Below are 26926 nucleotides of genomic sequence, written 5' to 3'. Positions count from 1 at the left end.
ATCAGTAACTGAACCTGCTAGGTGGTAAGTGCTCCTAAATATAGCAATGCCTGGGACTTCTCAGATGGTCCAGTGGGTAACATTCCCCTGCTCCCAGTGCAGGGACCCTTGGTTGAATCCCTGGTTGGGGAACTAGATCCCACATGCTACAACTAAGACTGAAGATCCTTCATGCCACAGCCAAAGAAAGAAAGAAAGAAAAATATTAGAAAACAACAATAACAACAACAACACTTTAAAAAAAGCTGTAAGCGAGCACCCACACACACTCACAGGCACACTCACCACTTGCAAACACTCACAGCCTAGGTCTAGACATGGGACTCAAGGCAATGACTTGCAACATATTCACCCAGGGTGGGGGAGCAGTGGACACCGCATTTCTTTCTTCCTCTTGCCTCCAGCACTGACTATTGTGCAAGGGATCAGAAACAGGAGCCAAGAGGAGGTGGAGACAACAGCAAAAGCCCGTCGTGGAGAAGTTCAATGACTCAGATCAGAGAAAGAAGAGGCATCAAGTCAGTATCTGAGCCACAGAGGCCACAGCACCCATTTTTCTCCTCCGTCTCAGTCCTTAGCCTCTCTTTCCCTCCAGCCCTGTCCTCTGTCACTCTGACTTTCATTTCAGGTCATGTTATAAATTCACCCACCCAGCACTGGCCCTCTCTCCTGACTGAGGGCTTTCTCCCTGTTCTTTGGAACCTAGCTTCTGTCCAGCTCACCTTCATCCACCTTTGTCCCAGAAGTGAACCTGGGCCTGGAGCAGGACAGAAGGGAGCAGAAGCTTCTGTGCTGTGTGTGCCCCCTGGATGTGACTCCCTCAGGTCAGAAGCTGAACAGCATGTGAAATCTGTTTCCTGTCCCTCACTGCCCAGCCCTGCCTGGGCTTCCAGCAGGTGGAAGGCACCCCTCCCCATTGCCTCTCATTCCCCCTCTTTGAAGTGAGGCAGACAAGGAAAATGAGCAAGAGACAGCAAAAGAGATTTCTTGACATTTAACATTTTTTCCTGGAGATATACAGGCAAGAAGAGGCAAAGCGGTCACCAGAGGCCACACCTCTGTGCCATGCAGGAGATCCAGGTTCTATCCCTAGGTCAGGAAGATTCCCTGGAGAAAAAAAAAGGAAACACGCTCCAGTATTCTTACCTGGAAAAGTCCATCCATGGAGGAGCCTGGTAGGCTACAGGCCATGCAGTCATAAAGAATTAGCTATGCTTGAGTGACTAAGAACAGAGGCCATACCCATTTCTCTGGGTCTCAAACACTTGAAAAATTGAGTCCCTGGGCACAATATGCGCCCCCCACCCTACCCCTTCCCAAAAGACAAGTTACTTTAAAGAATGAAGTCAGAACTTATTTAGCCCCATTTATTATTTGAATAATAATAAATGAATAGGTAATACAGTCACATGGTTCAAAATTCAAAATGTACAAAAGATATGTAGTATCAAGTCTCCCTCCCAAGTCCCTACCTCCTGGTTCCTCTTCACAGAGGCAACCAGGGTTACCCGTGTCTTCTGAATATGCATCTATAAGATATGAAAATATGGATTTATATGATCCTCCCCCATAAAACACAAATGGAGGTGCCCGGTCCACAATTCTGTGCATTGCCTTGCTCTTTAGAAGAGTAATTTGTGTAAAAAGATATAGTTTTATAGCTGCAGAGTATTGCTTTGTCAAGCCATATTAGAACTTACTTAACAAATCTTCTAGGGAAGCAGAATTCTATTATGTCCGATCTCTGGACATTAGTGGAGAGACCCCGGATCCTGAAGGGACAGCCTGTGGGGGAGACTCCACCCCCAGAGGCCCTGGCTCATTTGCATGCTCACACGTGATGGGTCAGCCCCTCGCACCCCCCCCCCCCCCCCGCCCATGGCATGGTGTGACTGGTCTTTCTGCTTCTCACCCTTGGCTCTCACCCAGTCTCCCATGTTGACTATTGCCAAGTTCAGAGGACACTAGTCACACCACACACCTGGCACAAAATGACCACTCCTCATTACCACTGCACCCACAAACCACCTCCAGTGCTAACTAGAGCTGCTGCTGTCTCCACGAGCATCCTCTGCAAGAGGACGCAAGACAGGCCTATACACATGGGCAGGAAGAACTGTGGGGAAACACCCTGCCCCAGGACTGGGGGAAGGGGCAGCTCCCAGACACAGGGAGACAGACGGGGACTGTCCTCTCAAGCTAGATGGCCCTTGCATTTTCAGACTTCCACGGGCCTAGAGTCAGAGGAGGAGACCAGAGTTGAAAAGTGAGAGCTGAGGAACATCTCCTCAGGGCTGGGAGGTAAATCCCAGGTTATAAGAATAGGTAAGAACGGGAGGAGGTGAGGCAAGAAGGAAGAGGGAGAAGGAGGACCAGGATGAGAGGGAACATGTGCCAAAGAGCCCCTTCCAGCTGGACTCCTGGATTCACAAGCCTGCCAGGAACCCTGCCCAGGGCCTCTAGGCAACCAGCCCCAGAGAGACCCCGCATCCTCTCCTCCCAGGTGAGGACTGGGGAGTTCCAAGAGAGACCTGGCATGGCCTAAAACGATCTGGAGAAAGCAGAAAGCAAAGACCAAAGAAAAGAAAATGAAAACCACCAAACCGAGGAGTCTCCTAGAAAGGTGTAACCATGACTCCAGACTCTCATCTGACCATTCCTCTCCTCTGTGACAGGAACCCAGCTTGTTGGGGTGCACAGAGCTGAGAAGCCCCTGATTCAGGCAGCATAGCTTCAGGATGATCCCAGCGAGGCGGTAAGCAAGGGAGGACGATGGAGGAGAGAGAGGACCCTGGGCGATGGGGAGGGAGAAGAGGGCACAGGCTCCCCAGTTCTTGGCCCTTCTCCCCACACTCCCAGACCCTGGAGCTCCATTCTCATTCCCCATCCCAGGGAACACCTAGTTCTGGAAGAAGCCCGCGTGGGAGAAGTCAGGGAGATCAGGGGCACAGGCAGGAGCCTTGGGCAGGCAAGCCAGGGAGTTCACCTCACAGGACCCAGCATCCTGGTCCTCCCGGAAGTAGATGGAGTCAGCAGAATTGATGGAGGGGTCCTCGTCAAAGAAGTTGTAAGGTCGCAGGAAGAAGCCCACACCATTCCCCACTGTCACCGTGTTTGGAATGTCCTCTGCATGTGGGATGTGCAGGAAACCAGCTGTCACCCAGGCCACCAAGTCCTAGTGGGGGAAGAAAGAGGGTCATGAGGCCTGGTGCTGCTAAGGACACCTCTGCCTCCCACAGGATTCACTTTGGGAGTCCACCATCACTCTCAGTTCAGTTCAGTCCAGTCATTCAGTTGTGTCCGACTCTTTGTGTCCCCATTAGTCGCAGCACACCAGGCCTCCCTGTCCATCACCAACTTCTGAAGTTTACCCAAACTCATGTCCATCAAGTCAGTGATGCCATCCAGCCATCTCATTCTCTGTCGTCCCCTTTTCCTTTTGCCCCCAGTCCCTCCCAGCATCACCATCACTCTAGAGGGCTTTAAATCTTTAAATGTTTTTTTCATAGTAGCCTAGAAGTCAAAGCATAAATAATCAAGTTCATATTAGGAGCAACACCAGCCTCCAATGTCCCAGCCTGCAGGTGCCATTTCTGACATTTCCCATCACATTGCCATCAGCCGACCCATCCCAAGAGAAATGGTGACAACCACAGGCTACTTCAGCACCTCCCCTGACTCTGGGAGAGTTCCCAAACTGTAACCGAAGGAAGGAGAATGGAGGAGAGCAGATCAGGTTTGGGTGACAGAAAAGTTCAGCATTTGGAAATTAATCCTTTAGTGGTGAAGACAGAAGCAGAGAAGTTTTAGGTGTAAGAGAGGTGGTCATTCCAGCCCTTCTGAATCCTGGGGCCCTTAAAGGACTCAGTCCACAAGCAGAGACTGAGAGAGTTGCTGCCTCTCGAGCCAGGGTCTGCAGATGAACCCCAGCTTAGGAAGTTCCCCCCACAAGTAGTGAGCAGATCCACAAAAGCACAGAAGCAGGAGTCAGCTCAGCCCCCCAGGTGATCACGGGTTTTCAGGCCCCCCCACCAAGGGAAGGTGGGGTGGATCTCCGTCCCACAGTCAGCTGACCTTTCCAGCAATTGTCTCGTTGTTGATGAAGTCAGCAAAGTCCACGGTGGGAGTCCAGGGGTCATTCTGGTTGAAGACGCTAGAGCTGCTGGGCTCTGTCTCCTTCCTCTGGGTCACGGCCAGCTGGTACCTAGAGATGTTCTGGTCAGGGGTCCATGGTCACTGTCCCTGTCCTGCTGCCTGATCATCATGGAAGGGAGCCAAGCCCATGGACCTCAGCTTCCCAGCTCATCCACACCCTCATCGTGATGTCACCCTAGTGTGTGCAGCCGTTTTCCTGCACATCCCACATCCCACCTAGTGGGTGGCCAACATTTTTTTTTTTTAAGATACAGTACTTGGCTGATCTTTTTCTTTGTCTTTCTTTTCTTTTTGACCTGAGCCCAACATCTTTTCATGTCCTTTTCCTGTTGATCACTTTGGATTTCACAGCATCAGGAAAACAGGAAAGACTTATCTGCCTGGGCCCTAGCCTTCCAGGGGGACCATGTGTCTACTGTAGGCCGTTTGATAACCAGGAAATGTTCTGTGCTCTTACCTCACCTTGTGTAGAATGGGAGCTGGGTTCCCAACTGCCCCTCCCAACATGCGCCTCTGATCTCATCCACCCACCTCCAACAGTACGCATCACCCACCTCCCCCAGCTGACCGCTCTCTCCATGGAGCTGTTCTGGGGCAGCGGCCCCCCAGCAAAGCTGACCGTCTGGATGCGATAGCCGCGAGGGTGCCCCCACTTGTTGTTTTGCTTGCTGGCCAGGTACAGGTAGCGAGGGGAGGCCCCTCCCAGAGGGAAGGCAGCCTGATCCTCGGTCTCCAGCTGCTTCCGGGTCACCTGCAGCCTCTGTGTCTGGTGCTCAGGTCTCCAGGGTACCGTCGCAGGGACAAAAGCCATGTCCTCAGCCCAGACCCAGTTCTCCAGTCCTGGAGGGGTGAGAGGATGAGGAAGGGCTGGTCAGGCAGCTGCCCCACCCCACGGACTCTGCCTGCACCTGGCTTCAGAGTCGGGGCCAAAGAGAAGACCAGACTGAGTGTGTCCCCTGCTTCCCTCCCCTCATCCCAGGATCTCTACATCTTTCAGCCAAAGCTGGTAACCTCTGAAATATTTCTTCGAGAATTTCCCTCCTTCCTTGTTTCACACTTATTAGTGAAGACACCTGTGCTCAGGGCTGGGGACACTCTGATGAATGTAACCTTATCCTTCTGCTCTCACAGAAGTCGAAGGAAAGCCAAGCCCTAATGAGCCTACAGTGTGAGAGGAGCACATTCAATATTCACAGTTAGAGGAACCCAGGTATAGGCAGGAAGAGAGGCAGTTCTGGTCCACGTTGCAGCCTGGCCTTAAGGATGTCACCATCCGAGATGGCATGGCAAGGTATTCAAGGCTGGAGCAAAAGAGGAGCAAAAGCAAAGAAGCCCAATTCTCACCTATTGTGTGTGTTTCCAGGGACACAGAGGGTGAGAGTGTGGCTAAAACAGCATAGGGAAGAATCCGGAAGGCAGGTGGCAGCTGCCCTCTGAAAGGACAGGCCTTGGTGGTCCTTTTGCAGTTGGGAATCCATTAGTGATGGGGAAACTGGGAAATGTGTGAGGGAGCAGGCTGTCCTGGGCTGGTAGGTCCCTCTGAGCACAGGGTGAACCCTGGAGTCGAAGTAGCAAAGAGAGAGGCCTAGCACCAGAGGGGACTGACAGTAAGGCCAGGAGATGGGTTGGAGATATCCAGCAGCAGAACAGAAAGAAAAATCTGGTGATGAAGTCAATGTGGGGAACAACAGTGAAATGCCATGGACTCCTAAATATCCCATTACCTTGGCTCTCTGTGACCACCAACTCCAGAAACTTTTTGGAATATTCCACAGTATCCTCTCTATCCTTCACATTTAAATGTATTATGCCCAGAGATGAAAACTCAAGGAGAAAGAGGGCCCACTTGCCAAGGAAATGTGCTCCTGGGGCTATCCAGAGCTGGCCTACATGTGCCAGGGACTCAGCAGAATGCACCCAGATCTTCCCCAACACCAGCGCTGCAGGCAGACACAGATAAGCTAAAAAAACAAATGTCTGCCTCACTCAAGTGGGACCCGTATAGGTGCCAGGGAGGGAAGAGGGCAAAGAGGACCCTTAGCCTGGATACTGTCTCTTCTCTAAGCTTAGCTGTTTCCCAAGATTTTCTGATGAGGTCATGTGGATGGAGTCTGGCATCTCTGCACCCAGCCAGTGAGCTAAGATCACAGGGAAATTCAACAGTCAATTCTCTCCCATCCAGCTAAGAGAAAGCACGAAACTCCAAAACTGCATACCCACATCTTCCTTTCCTGGAAAACCTCCATCAAACCCAAAGCAAATAGTGACAACTCCTCAACCCCCTGTCCAGAATCAATGCCTCTGCCAGCACGTCTTACCTCCCACATCCAGATCCACTTTGTAGTGGGCACTGTGGGTATGGACGGTGCCCAGTGTGTTCTCCCGAACCTGGTTTCCGTATTTTCGGGCAGCACCAAAGAGGAACGCTGAGCTGATGTAGCCCGTGGCATGGAATTTGACTTCTATGGCCCCGTTGGGGTGGAAGACCAAATCCCACACATAGTCATAGTTGAGCAAGGTCGACACAGATCTGAAGACCAGCACTGTCTCCACAACGCCCCCAAAATAGTGGGAAACAAAATCTGAATGGTGTCGCCTCAGGGGCAGGCCCTGGTTCTGCTCAAACACACAAAAGGCATCGTGTAGTGTCCTGGGGGCTTGGGACTCCAGAAGGAAGTGCCAGTCCACATAGGTGGCCAGATAGGGACAGTCCACCCCTCGGGTCAGGGGCGTGGCGAACTTGCCCATGCCAAAGCAGCCATCCATATAGCGAGTGAGCATTGCTGCTGGGGTATTCCCACCATAAATAGCCACGGCCTCTTGCAGGCTGATCTCATAAGCCAGTCGTTCTCCTTGGAATCGAATGTCAAAGATCCTAGGACCACTGAAAGCTCCAAGGCCAAAGGAGAAAGTCCACAATGAGGAGGTCACTTGACTGCCCTGGACACTGAAGCGGGCGCCCTGAGGATGGAACTGCAGAGGGGGAGCTGGACCCGGGGGCACCTGGGACTTCAGGGACCAGGACCCACCTGTGCCGTTGTTTGGGATCACCACCACATTCACCTGGCCAGCCTCAAACTGCTCCTCCAGCTGGGCCAGACTCTCATAGTAGCGGCCCTGAAAGAACACCTTCTGGATGGTCCACTGGGCAGGGTCCAGAGCCTTGTGGTCTACCAGCAGCTCCAACCCCACAGGGTGCGGATAGTACCCAGCCCCTGAGATGTTGTAGTAGAGGCCAAACCAGGTGGCCCTGTCCCCTGATTGCAAACCGCGGGGGGCTGTGGTCATGGTCACCAGGTTCCCTCCTCCTTGTCTGTAGGAGCAGCAGTGGTGGAGGACACCAGCAGCCTTGGGCAGCTCTCTGTCGAAGATCATCTGGTCTATGTCCAGGTACTCTCGGAGAAGCACGGGGCGTCGGTAGTAGGGCAGGGGGCCCCCATGACGCTCCACGGTCACATCCCGCATGTAGGAGGGCTGGGGCAGTGGCCCCACCAACAGCTCAGTCACATTGGGCTGCAGTTGTTTGCCAAAGAAGACGATGGCCAGTGCCTCCCGGGCAGGTGGGGGGCTCCCCCTGTCCAGGTGGGCCAGGGCTGCCGCCTTGGGGGGCAGCTGCAGCTCTACTGAGAAGATGCAGTTGTCTGAGGGTCGGGCCTGGGCTGCATCCACCAGGTCTCGCCCCAGCTTCTGGGTCAGGAAGCTCATCACAGCCCTCAGCTCTTCTCGGCTCAGGTCTGCAAACAGCTGGCTCTGGTCAGGGTGTGTCCAGGGCTGGACACTGGGGGTTCCGGAGGGGCAGTAGTGAGGTTGGCTGGCTTCACCCCCATCTCCTCCCCTGCCAGCTAGTAAGACACACACCAAGGCAAAGATGGTGATGACAGCCAGAGCGAGGAGCACCAGGGTGGTCTTCTGGTTCATGGTCCCGTGATTACAGAGACAGAGGATTGAAGCAAACTGGAAACTTGCGTTCTCAGGCCAGCAGAAGAGGGTCTCTTCTGGCCCCTGTATTGAGGGTTCCTGGACTCTGGCTGAGGTTTTCAGTATTCCAATGCAAAGGAAACAGAAGGTGGGAAGAGCATGGGAAGGCTGGGGGCGGGGTGGGGCGGCTGGGGCAGCGGGGGCGGGACTAAGGCAGGGCAGCAGCGATTTCCACAGACCTTACATGGCTTTGTCTTCCAGACTCCCAATTCAGATTCTGCTCTCTGGGTCAAGGGAGATCTGGTGTATGGGGAAGGGGTGGTAGAGATTTCAAAATAATGCTGCTAACCAGAATGAGCATAGAAATGCATAGAAATGCCAGAGGGGGGCAGCCCCTTGGCCCCCTCAACCCCTCTTCTTTCCCCAGCCCCCACTTTCCCAGGGCCAGATGTTTCCTTTCCTACGACTGGAACTATTGTCCTCCTTCCAAGAACCCCCACCCCCACCCCCCCTTCAGTTTCCCAAGCAGCATTTCTTGGCCAGGTCTGTCCCCCTTGCCCCCTCTCCTCCCTGGCTAATTTCCCTGGCCAGAATCCCTAATATTCTCTGGGGGATTCTAGATACTTCAAGAGTCAAACAGAAGAAATTCAAGTAAAAATTTCATAATACTCTTTATTATAAATTACACACACCATGAGGTTTTAAAAAAAAATTCTATTTTTCCATTTCAATGCACATACATAAAGAAATGTCTGGTATAACGTTCACCAAATGTGAATACCAGCTATTTCTGAGTGGTAGGATTTGTGGGGTTTTTTTTGCCTGAATATTTTAATAACGGCATCATTTGTATAAATCCATCATTTTTAAGACAATGAACTAGAAACAGGAGTTTACCAACAGGGTATATGGGGGTTTATGTGGTAGGAGGCTATTTCCCAAGGGTCGAGTGTCAGGAGAGCAGGAAGTGGAAATAGGAAGGAAGGTACAGGTCTTAGCACCACCACCACCCTGCCCTGCCCATGTTCCTCTATACACTCAGGGCTACAAGTCTTGGTAAGAGAAAGGCGGCAGGTCCGGGACACAGGCTGCCAGGCGGGGAATGCAGGCCACGTGATTCACACTACAGAGCCCAGCATCCTGGCCTTTCTCAAAGTAGACACTGCCAGGGGAGAAGATGGAGGGGTCCTCATCAAAGAAGTTATAGGGTCGGAGTAAGAAGCCAACTCTGTTCCCCAGAGTCACTGTGTTGGGGACATCCTCAGCGTGGGGGATGTGCAGGAAGCTGGCTGTAACCCAAGCCACCAGGTCCTGCAGGAAGAGGAGGAGCTGGAGATTTTGGAGGCAAGACCCAGAGAACCTCCCCTCAGCCGCAATCCCCAGTCTCTGGCCCCAGGCCCAAATAACAGGCTTCTCATCCATGTTAGCAGCTGTAGTTTGGTCCCAGAGCTAACCTCGCCCTCGGAGGGAAGAGCCATGTTGGTCATCAGGGGACTCGCTGGCCCCTAATCTAACAGCTACCATTCCCTCCATCCTACAGCCGTGACACTAGGCTCAGGGGAGCCCTGGTCCTCTGCCCCTAGGGCTACCAACCTCTCCTAAGAGGGTCTCATTGTTGATGAAGTCAGCAAAGGCCGCAGTGGCTGTCCAGATGTCATTCTGGTAATAGATGCTGCTGCTCTGGGACTCCTCCTCCTTCCTCCGGGTCACCACAAGCTGGTATCTGACCAGGAATGTTGTAGGAAGGGCAGTGTCAGGAAACATCAAGGGCCTGGACAGCCCAGATAGCCTTTGGATCAGGTTCTGTGTGAGACTGATTCCCGTCCCATTATCTGCTTGGATCTGAGAGATCCGGGGGTGAAGGCTCCACTGAGGTTAGTGAGCTGGGGTCCCTTAAGACCTGGGATGGGAAGGGGACCAGCCCTTCCCTACCACCCAGTTCCCCGGGGCCCTCCTCACCTCCCCCAGCTGAGGGCCCTCTCCATGGTGCTGTCCAGCGGCATGTGTATGCCAAGAGGGCTGTGGATCTGGATTCGGTACCCGCGCTGATGACCCCAGGCATTAGTCTGGTTGCTAGCCAAGTAAAGGTAGCGGGGAAGGGGGCTTCCCAAGAAAAAAGCCGTCAGGTCCTCCCTTCCCAGGACCTGCCGAGTCAGCTGTGGGCGCTGCAGTTGGTGCTCCGGACTCCAAGGGGCTGCCACAGGTTTAAACACCACGTCTTCAGCTACCACCCAGTTTTTCAGCCCTGCCAGGGTGAGGGGAGGGAGAGGAGTTCCACACCAGGTGAGACAGGTCCCTTGTCATCTCTGTGATGCCCACTGCACTGGCCTGAAAAAGGGCTGCAGAGCCCAGCAGACAGCACTCTGCGCTGGGAGCCAGATCTGGACTTGAGGGCTAGCTGATCTTCCTTGAACCTGCCCTGTCCAATAGCTACCACCGGTTACAAGCAGCTTTCAATTTAAAACCTCCGTTCCTCAGTCACACTAGCTACCTTCCAAGTGCTCAACAGCTACCTATGGTTGGTGGCTAACAGACTGGACAAGGCAGGCATGTATTTCTATCACTGCAGAAAGTTCTGGGCCCTGGTCTATCCAATAGACCTTGGACCAAATATTTGCTTCTCTGTAGTGAAGCAAATATGGTTCACCTTGTGAATCTCTACACTAGGCATAAAAAAAGTTGCTCTATGGCTGAGCTCCATAAATGGAAAAGCACACACAGGTGGCTAACAACATTCTTCTAACTATGAAAGGGATTTTTGTCTTGGAGAAGCTGGCTGGAAAAACCTGATCCCCTCTTCTGGCGCCCTGCATACTCCTCCTGACTCTGAAACTTTGTTTTTCTTCTCTTCTCAATTTGGCAGGGACCACTTTGTCTTTTTCACAAATAAATACATTTGTATCTTTAAATTGTCTGGGGTGAGCCCTGAAAGGGTATACTCTTTCTGCAGGTTCAGACTGTCAGTTCCTTCCAGTCTGACTTCCATGAAGGTGCTGGCACAAGGGAGCTGTGTGCAGGCGCCTGACACAGCCTCTGGCCCACAGCACGAGCCTGCGCTGCATGCTCTAAGGATCCAGTAAGTGTTACTTGATTTTACGTCCTAAGACAAGGGTCTTTAACATCAAAGTGCTGGAGAGAAAACTTCAGATCAGAAAATAGTCATATACCGAATTTGTCAAAGAATAATCTAGTTAATACTAGCGTTTCCATCGTGCTCTTTTCTTAGCTCTCCTCCCCTCCACCTCCACACCACACACACACACAGAGGCACATGTGCCGTCTTTATACTCAAGAGGATATGAAAATGTTTCACAGGAAACATGCCGAGTTACAGTGCATTATACGGGGGCAGCCACTTTCTGACCCATCTCCCCCCACCCTCCTCGATCTCCGTAACTGTAAAATAGACAGGGTCTGGAGGATTCCAAATTTTCTCTCTGGGCAAACAGTCTGATTTGGTTAATTATTTTCTGAACTGGACCAAAAACTGTCAAGAGGAGAAAGTCTCCTTGGTGTTTAGAGCCCTACTTGAGAAATCCCTCTACATTTGCGTCAAGCCTGTTGCAGGCCTGCCATGTCACTGGAGAGCCTATTGTGATGACGCGTGCTGGCAGGAATGGGCTGGGCCTCCCCAGAAGGCGCCTGGGCCCCTATGCTGTCTCCCCAGTCGTCTGAAATCCTGTGGGAGCAGCCCCCAGCCAGCGCCTCCCTCTCTCAGGCCCCAGCACTACCTCCACTCTATAAACGTCTTTAGACGCTGCTTCCTACCTCTGCTCATCCCCTTGCTTTCCCCACCTCCACTCTCAGAATAATGAAGAACTCAGAGCCCCAACTCCAGCTGCATCCAGCCTGACAAGGCCAGTTCCCTACCCACAGACAGGCTAAGGCAGCCAGCTAGCCCAGCACAGCCACTGTTTCATTTTAAAATTGCAGGTCAGAGGGGCCAGGCAATGGAATCCTATCTTCTGCTAAACCCCCAGTAGACCCAGCATCTAGGCTGACTGCAGTCAAAACACTCACATCAGTCCCTGCTGTTGCCACAAGAAACTGTGGTACTGGAATGCCACCCTGTTACCTCTTTGGGCTTGATGTGGGGGGTCTCCCTTCCCTCTGGCCCACCCCAACTCTCCGTCCTCATCCCCCGGGGCACTCACCTGCCACATCCAGGTCCAGCTTGAAGTGGAAGGCATGTGTGTGCACCGCCCCCAGCACTCGCTCCCCAACGCGGTTCCCAAAGAGGAGGCTCTCCTCTCCCCCGCTCAGGAAAGCTGTGTTGATGTAGCCCGTGGCATGGACCCGCCCTTCGAGTGCCCCATTTGGGTGCAATACAAAGTCCCAAATGTAGTCATAGTTGCCTACAGAGGACACAGACCTGACTACGAGGGCCGAGCCAGCCAAACCACCATAGAAATGACTCTGAAGCTGATTGTGGTGCCTTCGGAGGGGGAGTCCCTGGGCCTCCTCAAATACACACACAGCCCCTGGGAGCAGCTGGACTGCCCCTTGACCCACCAATACGTGGGTGTCCACCATGGTAGACTGATAGGGGCAGTCTACTCCCCGCACCAAGCCCCGGCTGTGACGGCCAAGTCCATAGCTGCTATCAAGGTATCTGGTCATCATGGTCTTGGGCGAATCGGCACCATAGATAGACACACACTCCTGGACACTGACTTCATAGGCCACTCGCTCACCCTTGAACCGAACATCAAAAATTCTCATGCCACTGAATGCCCCATGGCCAAAGGTAAATGTCCAGAGGAAAGACTCCACCAGGTGCCCTTGGACGCTGTACCGGGAGCCCTGAGGTGAGAACTCGAGAGGTGGGAGAGGACCTGGGGAGACCCGGGAGCGGAGGGATGAGGCCCCATCTGGCAGGGGTAGAGGAACTCTAACCACGTCCAGCCGGCCAGCCTTAAATTCCCATTCCAACTGACCCAAGTCTGCATAGTAGTGGCCGAGGTAGAAAACCTGCTGGACAGCCCAGTAGCCAGGGTCCAGAGCCCTATGGTCCAGCAGTAGCTCGAGCCCCACGGGGTGAAGAAAAATCCCGACACCTGAGACGTTATGGTAGAGGGCTATCCAGGTAGCACGGTCCCCTGAGCGCAAGCCACGAGGGGTGGCATGCAGAGCCGCCAAAGTGGAGCCATTATAGTTGAAGACAGAAGCCAAGAAGACTGGCGCCTTGGGGAACTCCACCTCTTTCAGATGCATCCACATCTGGGCAGATTCAGTTGCCAGCACGGGGCGTCGGTGATACGGCAGGGGGCCCCCATGACGCTCCACGGTCACATCCCGCATGTAGGAGGGCTGGGGCAGCGGCCCCACCAACAGCTCAGTCACATTGGGCTGGGGTTGTTTGCCAAAGAAGACGATGGCCAGTGCCTCCCGGGCAGGTGGGGGGCTCCCCCTGTCCAGGTGGGCCAGGGCTGCAGCCTTGGGGGGCAGCTGCAGCTCTACTGAGAAGACGCAGTTGTCTGAGGGTCGGGCCTGGGCTGCATCCACCAGGTCTGGCCCCAGCTGCTGGGTCAGGAAGCTCATCACAGCCATCAGCTCTTCTCGGCTCAGGTCTGCAAACAGCTGGCTGTGGTCAGGGTGTGTCCAGGGCTGGGCACGGGGGGATACAGAGGGGCAGCGGGGAGGCAGGCTGGAGCCACCACGGCTGGTCAGCAAGACATAGGTCAGGGCACAGATGGTGATGAGAGACAGTGCCAGGAACACGAGGACTACCTTGGGATTCATGGTGAATGCTGAGAGCTGAAAGGAGAGTCCCACCAGCTGCTCCTTCCAGTTACTGACATCAAATCAGGGTTTATATTCAGGAGGATGGATAGGAATAGCGAAAACTCCACCCTGTGGGTTGGACGGGAAATTTCTGACCTTGATTTATATAATTCTGCTCCAATTTTCTGCTCTGTGGTTTGGCTCAAGGTACGACTTCCACGTGCATCGCCCTGGCCCATCTCTGAACTCCTCCCAACAGCACGGTCAGTACCCACTCCCAAGCGCCATCATTTAGAGCAGATTAGAGGGCATTTGTATACACGCTAAACTCTACCTACTGCCCAGAATGGGTCTGAGGAAGAATGCAAATCCTAGATGCCTGATCAAGTCCTATGAGCTACATGCAACCACTCTGGCCACTTTCCTACCTTCTGGCAGGCACTACCCCCAGTATTTCCAGGATCCACTGCCCAGTTCAGCAGTAAGCACTGTGTTCTGCCAGATGCCTAAGGCCAAGCCCTTGATCTGTAGTCTCAGGCCTCTTCCATCTAGTCGGTTGAGAAATGAGTGGTGAAGACCTGGCCACAGCAATTGTATATCAATCGCAGGTCCAGAAGCGGCGTGACCTCAGGGGACTTACTTATCATGAGACTCAGTGTCCTGATCTATAAAGAAGGGATAAAACTACCCTAGAGATTCATGGAGAATAAATGTGATCATGCAGATAAAGTGCTTCACAGAGCCTGACACTGGGCAGGCATTCAAAAAAGGTCAGCTACAGGTACTGATCTCTGAAATAGAATAGAAGAGATGTTCCTCCACCATTCAAGACCTTAAGTCTTTTTTTTTGTAAAGACGATGGATCCCAGATCATTGGATATCAGTACACTACTCTGCAAGGTGGAAGTTAAGGAAACTTTTATTTCAGAGGGAGCTAAGATCCCAGACAGCCCTCCAAGTCATTTGAAAGCCAAAACCAGGAGTCCCTGGCATATCCTCAAGAAACTTAAGACATTATTCAGAGAGAAGTATTGTATAAAGAAAACGATGGGGTGGGTTATGTCTCAAGCCAGGTGATTCCCCACACATGGAACTACAGCACCCTCTACTGACAGTTCAGGGTATTACTGGAGAAGGAAGGAAGGAGCTGGGATCTTGTCAGTGTAGAAGGCAAGTTAGGTTTGAGAAGAGTTATCTGGTGGCTCAGACAGGACACAATCTGCCCACAATGCCGGGGACTGGGGTCCAATCCCTGCGTCAGGAAGATCCCCTGAAGAAGGGAATGGCTACCCAGCCAGTATTCTCGCCTGGAGAATTTCATGGACAGAGGAGCCTCGCAGGACATGACTGACTTTCACTTTCTTTCAATTTGCATTTAATTCAGACTGCACACAAATGAAGGACACACTCTTGCCTCTTGGTAGGCAGAAGCCTCAGTCTTTTCATTATTTCAGAGAAAAGAGGCAGCTCCATTGGAGTAAAGACACCCAATAGAGTGACTGGAGGTATATATGGAGGTGGGTGTCCCAATGTGCACACACCTAAGTGTGGGTACGTCCCAGGCCACCAGAGCATCGCATCAGCGTCTGCAGCTTTAGAAAGAGGTCAAAGTACCTGTATTTTTAATAATTTCTTGACATGGTAAAAGAATTTTACATTACGATCCAAGGGCAGTAGGGGGAGGAGGAGGCGTACTGGAACAATCCAACAAACAAAAAGGGAAACTGAGAAACACAGGATGGGAGGAGGGAAGGGTTTTAGCTGGAAGGGGTCTGGAGGGTGGGTAGGGGCACTGCCCAACTAAAATGCAATTGGTTTGTTACTGAATACTATTCATGGGAAGACAGCATCCGAACTCCTCCTCTATAGCGTAACGGGAGACCAAAATGATGCGCTCAGATGGAAATATGATTGGAGGTTGGAAGACAGAGATGGGGCGGGGAAGGGGCAAGGATAAAAGTCAGCAACAGACACTGAGAGAAAGAAAGAGAGCCACCAACAGACTCTCCTGGAGTGGCAGAATAAAAACGTAGGGGTTGATGAGGGTTAACACGAAAGTTGTAACAAGTGGTATCTCTGGAAGATTTGAGAGATAAGAGGCAACTCTTCTATGGTTGTGACTTGCTCAGCAGATTTCCACATACACACACCGTGTGCATGCGTGCATGCGCATGCACGCACATATACACACCAGTGACCACCTTCCCGGGGAGCACAATACTACAAATAAGAAAACATCTTCCCCAAAGGGAAAGCCTTGTAGCAGCAGCAGCATCTGGCCTCACAGCTGCAGACACCCTTACCCCAACTTACAACTGGGCTGGGAAGAGGCAACCAGGGGTCAGAGGACAAGCCTTTGCAAAAACGCCCAAAGGGACCTGAGTCACGGAGGAAGGGGCCTTCCCCACTCCCTCTGCTTCTCATCTCTCAGCTCACCTCCAACTCACAGCCTCAGGCACCAAAAGGCTACACTATCAGGAGACAATGGGCCCTGGTGGAAGAGGACTAAGACACCCATCACCTTCTAAACAGAGTGTGTGTGTGTGTGTGTGTGTGTGTGTGTGTGTGTGAGAGAGAAAAGGCGAGAGAGACGGGGTTCACAGGTGGGCAGGGCGGGGAGAGGGGAGGGAAGGGCATCAAGTACAGCAGCAAGGCGTGTGTGCTGCACGTATACGTGTATATTTATCACACACATACGTGTATGTGAAAATCCTAGTTATAAAAACATCTGAAGGAGCTAGGGGCTTGGCAGAAGAAGATCTAAGGTGTTTCTTGTCATGATCAGGTTCAAGGTACAATGTATGTAGATGGGAAACCCTCAGTCATCACCAGGGCAACTGTGGCAGGGAGGATCCGACGTCCCAGAGTGGCAAGGGACACTAACCTTCCTTCCGGAAGAGAGGAGTTGGTCCCCTCCATCCCACCCCAGTTCCTACAAAACACCAAGCACGTTCCTTCCAGTTCCCTCAGCTTCTAACCAACTCATCATCAAAAGGAAGAAAACACAAAGCCCAAGACACAGGAGGGAGCCGGGGAGAGAAAACACAAGTATTCTTGTGCCAGGATCCTGCACACGCAAACCTGGAGTTCTCCAGAAATTAAGACAGGGGGGCGTGGGGGCATTAGAGAAGGAAATAGAAGAGTTCCTGAGGCCTGAAAAAAGAGGTAAACACGTCACAGAACTACATGAGAGTTTCATTAGACTCTAACTAAAAACAGAGAGAGGTGTGATTACTATTTCCAGCCAGTTTCCCCATCACGATAGTCATGTAACAAACCAAGGCAATGTCGGTCTTGAGCCAGACTCACAGAGTCCCCTGACCCTGGCCCCGGCCTCAGTACAGTGTCTCTGCATTGCTGCTCCGGGGCCGTTTGATCTTCTCAATATTTTTCAGGATCATGTCATGTAGAGTGACCTGGGAGGAGAGAGATCAGGGAATCATGTGTCTATCCAACCTCTACCTCACTAGGGAAATGAGACACCCCCACAAACCCCCACCCCCAATCACTCACATGATCCAAATCTCACTAGAATCTGAGTTCAGGGTGGCTGCCCTTCTACCTCTCTCATACCCCGGACACAGCTGGGGATATCCCAGGGTCCAAGAGTCTAATAAATAACATTTATGAGGCACTTAACATACCAGGAATTATACTAGGTCCTTTAACGTGTTAGATGAAGAACTGCAGTTTGAGGTTAAACTTGCCCAAGGCCCCATATTACAGGTAGAATTAGTTCTAAATCTATGCCTGACGCTAACACCCACATCTTCACCCCAAGACTACACTGCGCCCTTTCCCATCCAGGTAGAAAGAAGGGAGAGAAGCACCTAGACACCTTCAATGACCTCATGGGGCTTTCAATACTCAGCTGATGGGCAGAATTTGATCCATTCATTTTACCTCCAACCCCCAACTCAACCCCCAGAGAGTGGCAAGAAAATAGCCACCAGAACTAAGAGAAGCCAGAGCAACTGTGGGCAGGGTCCAAGGTAACTTACATATTGATTCCTTAGCTCTGATATGATGAGCCGAAGGCTGATATATTCTTTCTCGTCAATCTCTGTCACGGTGCGACGATAGTCTTCCTGATGGGGGGCAGAGAAAAGTCTTGTTCCCAAGGCCTGACTGTCACCCACACAGCTCTTCCTAGGACTAGTCACTCCTCCCTGTCCTACCACTTCCACCCTCAGCCCAAAAAACCCTCACTTACCACATGGGGATATTTAGCTATTTTAGAAACCAATTTGGCTCTTGTAATATAATATCTGAAAGGAGAGAGAAGAGGAGAAAGCTGCAGGAGAGCCCGGACGGTGTTCACCACCTCACCAGCCCCCATTCCTGGGCCATACCCCAGCAGCCCTACCTAGAAATCTGGTCCAGATAAGATGCAGCTTCACTCTCAACAGTTCTTAGTTCTGCAACTGTCTCCTCCTGAAAAAAGCAAATGAGTCAAAAGTCACTTCCATGTCATCCCAAGGCAGAACAAAAAGAAAAGGAAAACAGAAATGCAGAGGAAGGGAGAATACTCCCACACCTTCCTCTCCAGTGTCGATTGCAGGTGCCTTACCTGAATGGACACCCCAAAGTTGTTCCCATCTTCTATCCTAGGAATCAGGAGTTGTACCCACATTTTGACCTGGAGGGTGAGGGGATCAAAATACACGTATGAGGACCTTAGCCCTTTCTCCTAAAGCCATGAAGTACACAATTTATGCTGTTGGGGCCACAGGCCAGGAGCACAGGAGCCGAGATACTTAGTCTGCCAGCTGCCACATCACCTCCACGCCCCCAGCCCCATCATCGAGCACAGTTTAAGCTGGGTTATCTGGAGTCAGCCCACAGGTCACTAGCCCCTGCCTCACCGTGTTGCATTTCTCAATCAGCAGCCGGATCTCAGGCTTCACTTTCTCAATAATGTCCACCAGCTGCTGGTTGCTTTTTAGCATCCCATTGGGCATCACAAACACCTTGGTTCCTGGCAGGGATGTGAGGAAGATTAAATTATTGGTGTGGAAGGGCAGGACATAGCATTCCAGGTCTCTCTCTCTTTCCCAGCCCCATGAGACGCTATGACCTTGGCCTTTTATCTGGCATAACCCCATCCACAACCTGACGCCCCCAACAGAATAAAAAAGAGAACACATGGATTAACAGACTAAACAACAAGTCTAGAGTATTCCAAAAGTCTGAATAAGGAAATTTAAATATGCTCTATTTTTCCCATGGATTTGTGAGAGCTCAGGAAGCATGGTTTCTGAGTGATTCTCATAAGGAGTACGCAACCCAGATCTCTCTTTCACAGTAGGGTTTGCACTCTTAAGAGATTCTAGTGCCTCTGCTGATCTGACAGGGGGCAGAGCTCAGGTGGTAGTGCGAGCAATGGAAAGCAGCTGTAAATACAGAGGAAGGTTTGCTAGCTTGCCTACTGCTCACCCCCTGCTGTGTGGCCATAGACCAGTACCATGATTGAGGACCCCTGCTCTATAGACTTAACATATCAACTATTATCGAAGAGGAAAAAATAACACGGAACTGGCATTTCTGTGAGAAATCTGTGATGTGTAGTTCTCTTCAACCTGTCTCCCTTGACAGTCCACACCAAGACAAACCCTCCCTGTTAATTGGAAGTGCTAAATAATAATGCTTAGAGGACATGGGAATGTGAACTCTGGGAAATAAAATCAGACCCTGCTTCCTGGCCAGGAGAACACATTCTGCATCTACCAGGAAGGGTTGGGGTGGGAGATGGTAAAGTCAGCTCTTACCCTGGAAGGCCTCTTCACATTCATCCAATCTTCGCTTCTTGTAAGTGGGCTAAGGATACAAAGAGATGGGAATTAGCCTGTCGGACATCCACATCCCCATCATAAGTTACCCTTCAAGCAAGTTTAATCCCTTCCTTAAGACAGGTTGTCTTAAGTTATGCACAATTTATTAAGCACATACAAGCCTTTAAGATAAGATTCTTGGCAAAACACAACTTAAACTCTGCTGGGAAAACCAACCTTTCAAGAAGTATAAACAAAGGAAGCAATTAGGGGGAATTCCCTGGTGGTCTAGGGGTTAGGACTCGGCACTTTCACTGCCAGAGGCCCAGGTTCGATCCCTGGTTGGGGAAATAAGATCCCACAAAAGGAGCATGCTGTGGCCAAATATAAATAAATAAATAAGCAATTAGGGGAGGGAGAATACTACAAACAACAGGAAAAGTGAACCACTGGATGCAGAGTTAGGATAATTAAGGGAATATGTGCAAATGTGCCAATTCCATAAAAACACACAATATTCAATCAACAAATGTATTTAGCAACTGTTATGTGCTGGGAACAATGCTAGATGCTGGGGATACAAAGATAATTAAGATAGTTTTTGCTTTCCAGAACGGCAGGTTCTATCAGTGAGACAGTGATACAGACAAAGAACAAGACAGTGTCATCAGTGTTATAACAGAATGTGGACGTATAACTGGTAACGACTAGGTGCCAAAGACACACAAAGGCTTAGGACTGTAGTTACAGGACAAGGAAAGTCTTGCCTAGAGTCGTGGGGACAGACCAGATCACTTGCGGGAACCTATAGCTATCTGTCCTATTTCAAACTCATTCTAACAGAGTAGCATTAACACATTCACCGCATGCTACAAATGAAAATCAGGATCTAAAGGAGGTGCTCTGGAGTCGTAATGTCTTAAGAATCCTCATTTCCAGATAAAAATCCCACTGTCTCCTCTCCATACGTTTCAACTGACCAGGACATAGAGAACAGAGAACCCCTATTGCTTCGGAACACAAAGAAAAATATAGGACACTTACACCATCCAGTCCATCATGGCTGTTGGTGAGAAGAATGGGGTCAGGGACTGGGAGATTCATGTCTGAGTGGATCTGAGTTAGGTCATGGATGTTTAGGATTGGTTCCTGAAAGAGAGACGCCCACCCCCAAAAACATTAGTCTTTTCAAGATGAACAAAGAAGTATTTCATTCAAAAGGCAAGAAATGAGAGTGCGTTAGTGTACACAACAAAACAGAATCAACACCTCATCTGTCCCACTGGACAGAAAGACCTTGGCCAAGAAAGTTGCGGAATCTGAGGAAAAGAAAAGCGTCTCTCACCTTCAAAAAACTATCAAGTTCTAACAACTTCTTTGGGAAAAAATTTGCCACCAAGTCTTCTGCCTGAAGATGAGGGAAAATACAACCGAATTAGTAACTGTGGGAAGGCCTGTCTCTATAGATATCTCTTCACTGGGGAACTCCCAACTATTAACCAACACTCACTTTTCTACTTATTTCACTCACCTCACTTGTGATCCGCTCCCTGAAAGAATCAACCTAAAATTAACAAGGAAAGCAATTCAGTAAGAGCAAATCAGCAGCTGGCAACATAAGTATAGGCAGGCTGGGTAAGCCCAAATCCAAATGTCTTTCCCTCACCTTATAATTGTAATGAGAAGCTGAGAGGCCCCCAGACTGCAAATACTTTATTTTTTTGAGGATCCATTTCTCCATCTCAGGAGAGGGAAGCGGGGCTTGAGGGCAGCACCCACCTGTCTTCCCTCCCTCCCTCCCTCCCAGTCTGAAGCTGTCTGACTTTGAGAGCAGACAAAAGACAAGCAGATGGGGGAGGTGTGAGCTCACAAACGTGTCAACCCCCGTCCAAACCTGGTCTAGGATACTAGGCAACCCTGACGCCAAGGGAAGGGGCAGTAGCAGCGTATGGAGCGGGGACGTTGCTGGGCTGGGGGGCTTTCGGCTGTCACTAGCCTAAAGCACTAAGTCCACCACGTGTCCGCGAAGGTCTTCCCTATTAGACAGGGTACATTAGGCCACCCCATATTATCCTCTCCCCCGATGCCGTCCCCAGGGGTGGGGGGCTGGGCTGAGCCGAGCGGAAGCTCAGGGCTGGTGTCCCCAGGGAGACAAAGACGCCACGGGGAATGGGAAACCGGTCAGACAGCTCGGGGATCGAAGCGAGGGGTAAGGAGGCCTGGGCCGGTGCCGCTACCTTGAGCTTCACTTCCTGATCCACCTTCAGCAACGAGGCCATGGCCGGGCCGGGCCGTGTCCGCTCCGCTGGAGACCGGAGGCGCTGTGGGCTCCGGGGAGGGTGTCAGAAGGAAGGGAGAATCTCGGCTGCTTTCAGGACGCGGCCTCCCTCGCTGGGTCACTCACTGATCACTTGCTCCCTCCCTTCGTGCGGTCGGTCAGCCAGCCCGCCTGCTGCCTGTCCCTGCTGCCTGCTCCCTCTCTCGCTCGCCCTCCCGGCTTTCGCCGCTCACACCGGAAGTTACGTCACAGCCAATCGCCGGGAGTCCAGCGAGGATGCGCACGTGCTCTGCGCAGTCGCGCTGAGGTTCCGCTCAGGGAGCTCGGCGCTTGGTTCTTACCTTCCAGTTCTTGTACCCGGTACGGGTGAAATGAGAGGGAGGATGGTGGAGAGGATTTAGTGAGATCTGAGCCTCAAAGAGACTCAGGGATTGTTTGCCCGGCACTCGCCTTCACGGAAGGGACCTTCTGAGCCGCTGCCCGGTCTCGAGCGGGGACCCGACCGACGATGTCGTCGCGCTCCAGTGACGTCGGCCCGAGGAAGCTGGCTGTCCCAGTGCTGGGTTCTGGGTGTCTAGTCTGTTATGCGCACTGCCTCCTACTCTTGGCCGAAGCTGTAGCGTTAGCCTGGAACCTAACAGAAATGCTATTGCACCAGGCTTCCCCACTTTTCTCTGCCACTTAGCCACTTATTCTCATACACTTCCAGATCTCAGAGACCAACTGCCTGATGGATGGGCAAATTGATGCCCAGAGTCGGGTAGTGCTTGTCGAGGCTACACGGTGATTCCAGAAAATCCAAGACCAGAACTCAGATCTCCTAACTTTTAGGACAGTGCTGTATCCATTTTCCTCATAGAAGGCAGAGACTGTAACTCTTAACTCACCCATTCATAGTGTCTCTCTTAACGTTGGTTATTTCACCCTAAAGTGGACTAGGCTCTGGAACAGCAGTATAGAGGCTAGAAATAATGTGAGTCACTTATAGAAGTTAAACGTCTTTTGGTAGCCACTTTAAAAAGTAAAACCAGTGATGTTCATTTTAATCATATATTTAACCATTTATCCAAATACTTCATCGTGTAACCAATATTTAAAAAAATCAATGTGATCTTGTACATTCTTTTCTCATACCAAGTCTTTGAAATTCAGTATGAATTTTATGCTTACTTGCACACCTCAATTCAGAGGAGCCAGGTTTGCAGTACTCAGTAACCTTATGTGTTTAGTGGCTTCCCAAACAGCACAGTTCTGAGAAATCAGAGGTAAACAGAACTCAAGTTCACTGGTCTAATGGAACTTAATACTGGGGAAGATGGCTGGATGGCATCACCGACTCGATGGACATGAATTTGGGTGAACTCCAGCAGTTGGTGATGGACAGGGAGGCCTGGCGTGCTGCAATTCATAGGGTCGCAAAGAGTTGGATGCGACTGAGCAACCGAACTGAACTGAACTGGGGAAAGAGATCAGAACATAAACTGACAACATAATTGCAAAATCTGGTAAATGTTAGGGGAAATATGGCCGACATTGAGAATACCAGGGGTCTATTTTGGATAAAATGGCCAAGAAAGGCCTCTCAGATGAAGTGACAATTAAGCTCAAATCTAAAGGATGTAAAGGGATTAGCTTGAGAAGGGTGACAGGAAGAGGCTTCAAAGGTATGGGTGCAGCACAGGCAAATCCTCTGGGGAAGGAAAGAGGTGGTCTAGTTGAAAAAAAAATTAATTGAATTTATTTTTCATTTTATTCTTTTTTTTTTTTTTTTGGCTGCACTTCGTGGCATGCAGGATCTTTCCTGTAATCAGAGATCAAACCTGGGTCCCCTGCAGTGGAAGCATGGAGTATTATCCACTGGACCATCAGAGATGTCCCAGTTGAAGAAACTGAAAGACTAGTTAGTAACCTGGGGGTGGACTGGGGTGGGGAGGGTTGTTAGGAAACAATTTGGATTAAGTGCAAAGGCAGATTATCTGATTTACATTTTATCCGGAGCACACCTCTGTGTTAAGAGCAAGGGAGATGGGGGGTGGGGGGAAGAGCAAGGGAGATGGTGGGAATACACAGTTGAATGAAAGGTGACTGACTGTGGTCTTTGGAATCAGAGAAACCTGCCTTCAAATCAGGAGCCTCAGCTCCTTTGTTGTTCAGTCATTCAGTCTCGTTTGACTCTCTGAGACTCCATGGACTGCAGCACACCAGGTTTCCCTGTCTTTCACTATCTTCCGGAGTTTGCTGAAACTCATGTCCATTGAGTCGGTGATGCCATCCAACCATCTCATTCTGTTGCCCACTTCTCCTCCTGTCCTCAATCTTTCCCAGTATCAGGGTCTTTTCCAATGAGTGGGCTCTTCACATCAGGTGGCCAAAATATTGGAGCTTCAGCATCAGTCCTTCCTAACTGTCATATCTTGGGTAAATTATTGAAATGTTGAGTCTCAATTCCCTCATTTGTAAAATGTAATTTTAATTGTTATTAATAAATAGTATGTAATTTAGTAGCTTTGTTATGGACACAGGCAGGCACTTGATAAATAGTAGCCACTATCAGATAAGCTAACCATTCATGCTTAGCATGAAGAGGTTACTCCTTAAATGATACAATTATTCTCATCCCCACTTTCAGACTCAAAGTCGTTTTCCACTTATTCAAGACCACATACAGTATGGCCCCCACTACCATTCTTATTTTTTTTAATATGTTATTTATTTGGCTGTGTCCGGTCTTAGTTGTGGCATGTAGGATCTTCACTGTAGCATGCAGGATCTTTCATTTCAGTATAAAGATGCTCTAGTCACTTAGTTGCTCCGAGGAATGCAGGATCTTAGTTCCCCGACCAGGAATTAAATCCAAGTCCCCTGCATTGCAAGGCAGATTCCTTGCGCTAATTTCAGGTGAACAGTGAAGGGACTCAGCAATACATAAACACGTATCCCTTCTCCCGCAAACCCCCTCCCACTCAGGCTGCCACATAACATTGAGCAAGAGTTCCATGTGCTATATACATCAAGGCAGAATCTTAACCACTGGCCCAGCAGGGAAATCCCACCATCTTGCTTATTAACATCTAACGGTTTTCCCCTTTTACCTCTCCTTTCTGTTAACACTTGTTCCTAGTAACTTTTGAACTTTGATCTGGAACTTAACTTCAGGAATGCTTTCTCAAATTAACTACATCATATTTAAGTGAGCCATTACCCTGCATTTCTTTCAGAATTAATAACTTCAGCTTAGAAGCTTAATATGTTTGTGCTTATTGAAATATGGCTTTGTTCTCAAATAATTGTGTTTTGTTTTTCTTCAAGTAGAATGTTAGTCTCTTAGTGGTGTCCAACTCTTTGTAACCCCATGGACTATAGCCTGTCAGGCCCCTCTGTCCATGGAATTCTCCAGGCAAGAATACTGGAGTGGGTAACCATTCCCTTCTCCAGGGGGTCTTCCTGACTCAGGGATGGAACCCGGGTCTCCTGCACTGCAGGCAGATTCCTTACCGCCTGAGCCACCAGGGAAGCCCCATAAGAAGAGAGGTACGCATTGCTTTTTTCTTTTCCTCCTCCTTTATCCAAATGTTTTAAGTAATAGGCACTCATTTGTTTATTTATTCAGTGAACAATTGCTGAGGGCACCACTGTATTTAACAAACTGTTTATTCCTGGGTGCTTATGAATCAGTGATCACTGATGACTGGTCTTATTTTAAATTCATGTCCACAAAAGTCACATGGGTGCTCTTGAGAGTCTCAACTGTTCCTTGGCTTGGAGACAACCATCTTCTCCCTGTACCTCTTCACATGTCCTCCCTCTGTTTATGTCCATCTCTGTGTCCACATTGACACCCCCCTTTTTTAAGGACAACCAGTCATACTGGATTAATGACCTAACGACCTCATTAACTTGATCATCTGCGAAGATCCTGTTTCCAAATAAGGTCACATTCACAGGTACTGGGGCTTAGGACTTCAATATCTTCCAATTTCAATATCTTCTGGGTAAACAGTTCAACCCGTAACACCTGCCATTATCTGAAGTCACCGTACTCATTTGTTTACATGTTTATTGTCCAGTTCTCTTTTCAAGAATATAAACTATTAGAGTAGTTCACTAGTGTATCCTCCCAGACCTAGACAAGCGACTGGCACATAGTAGGTCTTCAGTAAATATTTGTTGAATTGATGACCTATGGTATGTTTTTTAATATTCAGTTCCTCAGGTACTACACCTACTGATTGTCACATAGTCTCCAAACAGCAGAGCAGACAGTTTACTATGTGCTGGATGTTGCTTCTTATGCTTCATATTATTAGCTCATTTAATCATCACATCACTACCCTATGTGACATACACTATCATTCTCGTTTAAGTTTTTTTTTTTTTTTGGCCACACTGCACAGCATGCGGGGGTGGTTCCAGGGATGGAACCTCGGCTCCCTGCAGTGGAAATGCAGAGTTCTAACTCTTGCCTGGAAAATCCCACAGGCAGAGGAGCCTGGTAGGCTGCAGTCTATGGGGTCGCTAAGAGTCGGACACAACTGAGCGACTTCACTTTCACTTTTCACTTTCATGCATTGGAGAAGGAAATGGCAAACCCACTCCAGTGTTCTTGCCTGGAGAATCCCAGGGACGGGGGAGCCTGGTGGGCTGCCGTCTATGGGGTCAGAGAGAGTCGGACATGACTGAAGCGACTTAGCAGTAGCAGCAACCATCAGACCACCAGGGAATTCCTAATTATTCTCATTTTACAAATAAGAAAACAAGATCCAGAGTGGTTGAGTAACTTGCTCAAGGTCAGGGTTGGTAAATGACAAAGATAGATCTCCAAACCCACAGCTGTAATCTCTAGAAGCCCTCCCTCTCTAGAAGCCCTTTATGTATCTACATCTTTCTGAGATGGTGTTAGTGGCAGCCACACAGGAAGAAGTATTGAATACAACTATGATTCGGCCACTGGTGGCTCAGACGGTAAAGAGGCCACCTGCAACATGGAGTCCCAGGTTCGATCCCTGGGTTAGGAAGAGAGATCCCCAGGAGAAAGGAAATGGCTACCCACTCCAGTATCCTCGCCTGGAGAGTTCCATGG

General features: G+C 50.2%; 3 protein-coding genes and 1 non-coding gene across 6 annotated transcripts; 1 reads left to right on the top strand and 3 right to left on the bottom strand.

Moving 5' to 3' along the window:
• Positions 1–1353: 1353 nt before the first annotated feature.
• AOC3 (amine oxidase copper containing 3) lies at positions 1354–8207 on the bottom strand. The gene is made up of 4 exons (XM_015098797.4): positions 6474–8207; positions 4710–4995; positions 4075–4204; positions 1354–3175 (listed from the first exon to the last, which is right to left on the bottom strand). The coding sequence occupies exons 1-4, from the start codon at positions 8071–8073 to the stop codon at positions 2900–2902; spliced, it is 2292 nt and encodes a 763-aa protein (XP_014954283.2). The 5' UTR covers positions 8074–8207; the 3' UTR covers positions 1354–2899.
• A 518-nt stretch (positions 8208–8725) lies between these two features.
• Positions 8726–16709, bottom strand: AOC2 (amine oxidase copper containing 2). The gene is made up of 4 exons (XM_004012950.6): positions 12228–16709; positions 10033–10318; positions 9667–9796; positions 8726–9384 (listed from the first exon to the last, which is right to left on the bottom strand). The coding sequence occupies exons 1-4, from the start codon at positions 13813–13815 to the stop codon at positions 9118–9120; spliced, it is 2271 nt and encodes a 756-aa protein (XP_004012999.2). The 5' UTR covers positions 13816–16709; the 3' UTR covers positions 8726–9117.
• Positions 14699–22076, bottom strand: PSME3 (proteasome activator subunit 3). Of its 3 annotated transcripts, none has more exons than XM_004012947.5 (11): positions 21806–22076; positions 21100–21132; positions 20914–20976; positions 20613–20717; positions 19566–19614; positions 18663–18775; positions 18368–18436; positions 18164–18231; positions 18011–18065; positions 17799–17885; positions 14699–17213 (listed from the first exon to the last, which is right to left on the bottom strand). In XM_004012947.5, exons 1-11 carry the CDS (start codon positions 21845–21847, stop codon positions 17133–17135), a joined length of 765 nt encoding a protein of 254 aa, XP_004012996.1. In that variant the 5' UTR covers positions 21848–22076; the 3' UTR covers positions 14699–17132. The 3 variants fall into 3 exon arrangements, with proteins under 3 accessions (XP_004012996.1, XP_060251637.1, XP_060251636.1); XM_060395654.1 differs by lacking the exon at positions 21806–22076 and adding an exon at positions 21235–21324; XM_060395653.1 differs by lacking the exon at positions 20613–20717.
• TRNAE-UUC (transfer RNA glutamic acid (anticodon UUC)) lies at positions 19846–19918 on the top strand. The gene has a single exon. It is a non-coding gene; the product is annotated as a tRNA-Glu (tRNA).
• Positions 22077–26926: the final 4850 nt, after the last annotated feature.

Source organism: Ovis aries, chromosome 11 (assembly GCF_016772045.2).
Source record: "Ovis aries strain OAR_USU_Benz2616 breed Rambouillet chromosome 11, ARS-UI_Ramb_v3.0, whole genome shotgun sequence".
NCBI lineage: Eukaryota > Metazoa > Chordata > Mammalia > Artiodactyla > Bovidae > Ovis > Ovis aries.
This window is presented reverse-complemented; position numbering and strand designations above follow the sequence as displayed.

What these genes read in the sequence shown, in the direction of transcription:
- PSME3 (XM_060395654.1), bottom strand. Translation starts at nt 21,309, where the DNA reads ATGGAGAAATGGATCCTCAAAAAAATAAAGTATTTGCAGTCTGGGGGC. An exon ending in AACTTGATAGTTTTTTGAAG is followed by an intron (nt 20,718 to 20,913) that starts GTGAGAGACGCT and finishes TCTCTCTTTCAG; the next exon opens with GAACCAATCCTAAACATCCA. An exon ending in CAGAGCTAAGGAATCAATAT is followed by an intron (nt 17,214 to 17,798) that starts GTAAGTTACCTT and finishes CTCTCCTCCCAG; the next exon opens with GTCACTCTACATGACATGAT.
- AOC3 (XM_015098797.4), bottom strand. Translation starts at nt 8,073, where the DNA reads ATGAACCAGAAGACCACCCTGGTGCTCCTCGCTCTGGCTGTCATCACC. An exon ending in AGAGCGGTCAGCTGGGGGAG is followed by an intron (nt 4,205 to 4,709) that starts GTGGGTGATGCG and finishes GAACATCTCTAG; the next exon opens with GTACCAGCTGGCCGTGACCC. An exon ending in ACGAGACAATTGCTGGAAAG is followed by an intron (nt 3,176 to 4,074) that starts GTCAGCTGACTG and finishes TTCCCCCACTAG; the next exon opens with GACTTGGTGGCCTGGGTGAC.
- AOC2 (XM_004012950.6), bottom strand. Translation starts at nt 13,815, where the DNA reads ATGAATCCCAAGGTAGTCCTCGTGTTCCTGGCACTGTCTCTCATCACC. An exon ending in GCTGGACCTGGATGTGGCAG is followed by an intron (nt 10,319 to 12,227) that starts GTGAGTGCCCCG and finishes TCACCCTGGCAG; the next exon opens with GGCTGAAAAACTGGGTGGTA. An exon ending in ATGAGACCCTCTTAGGAGAG is followed by an intron (nt 9,385 to 9,666) that starts GTTGGTAGCCCT and finishes CTCTTCCTGCAG; the next exon opens with GACCTGGTGGCTTGGGTTAC.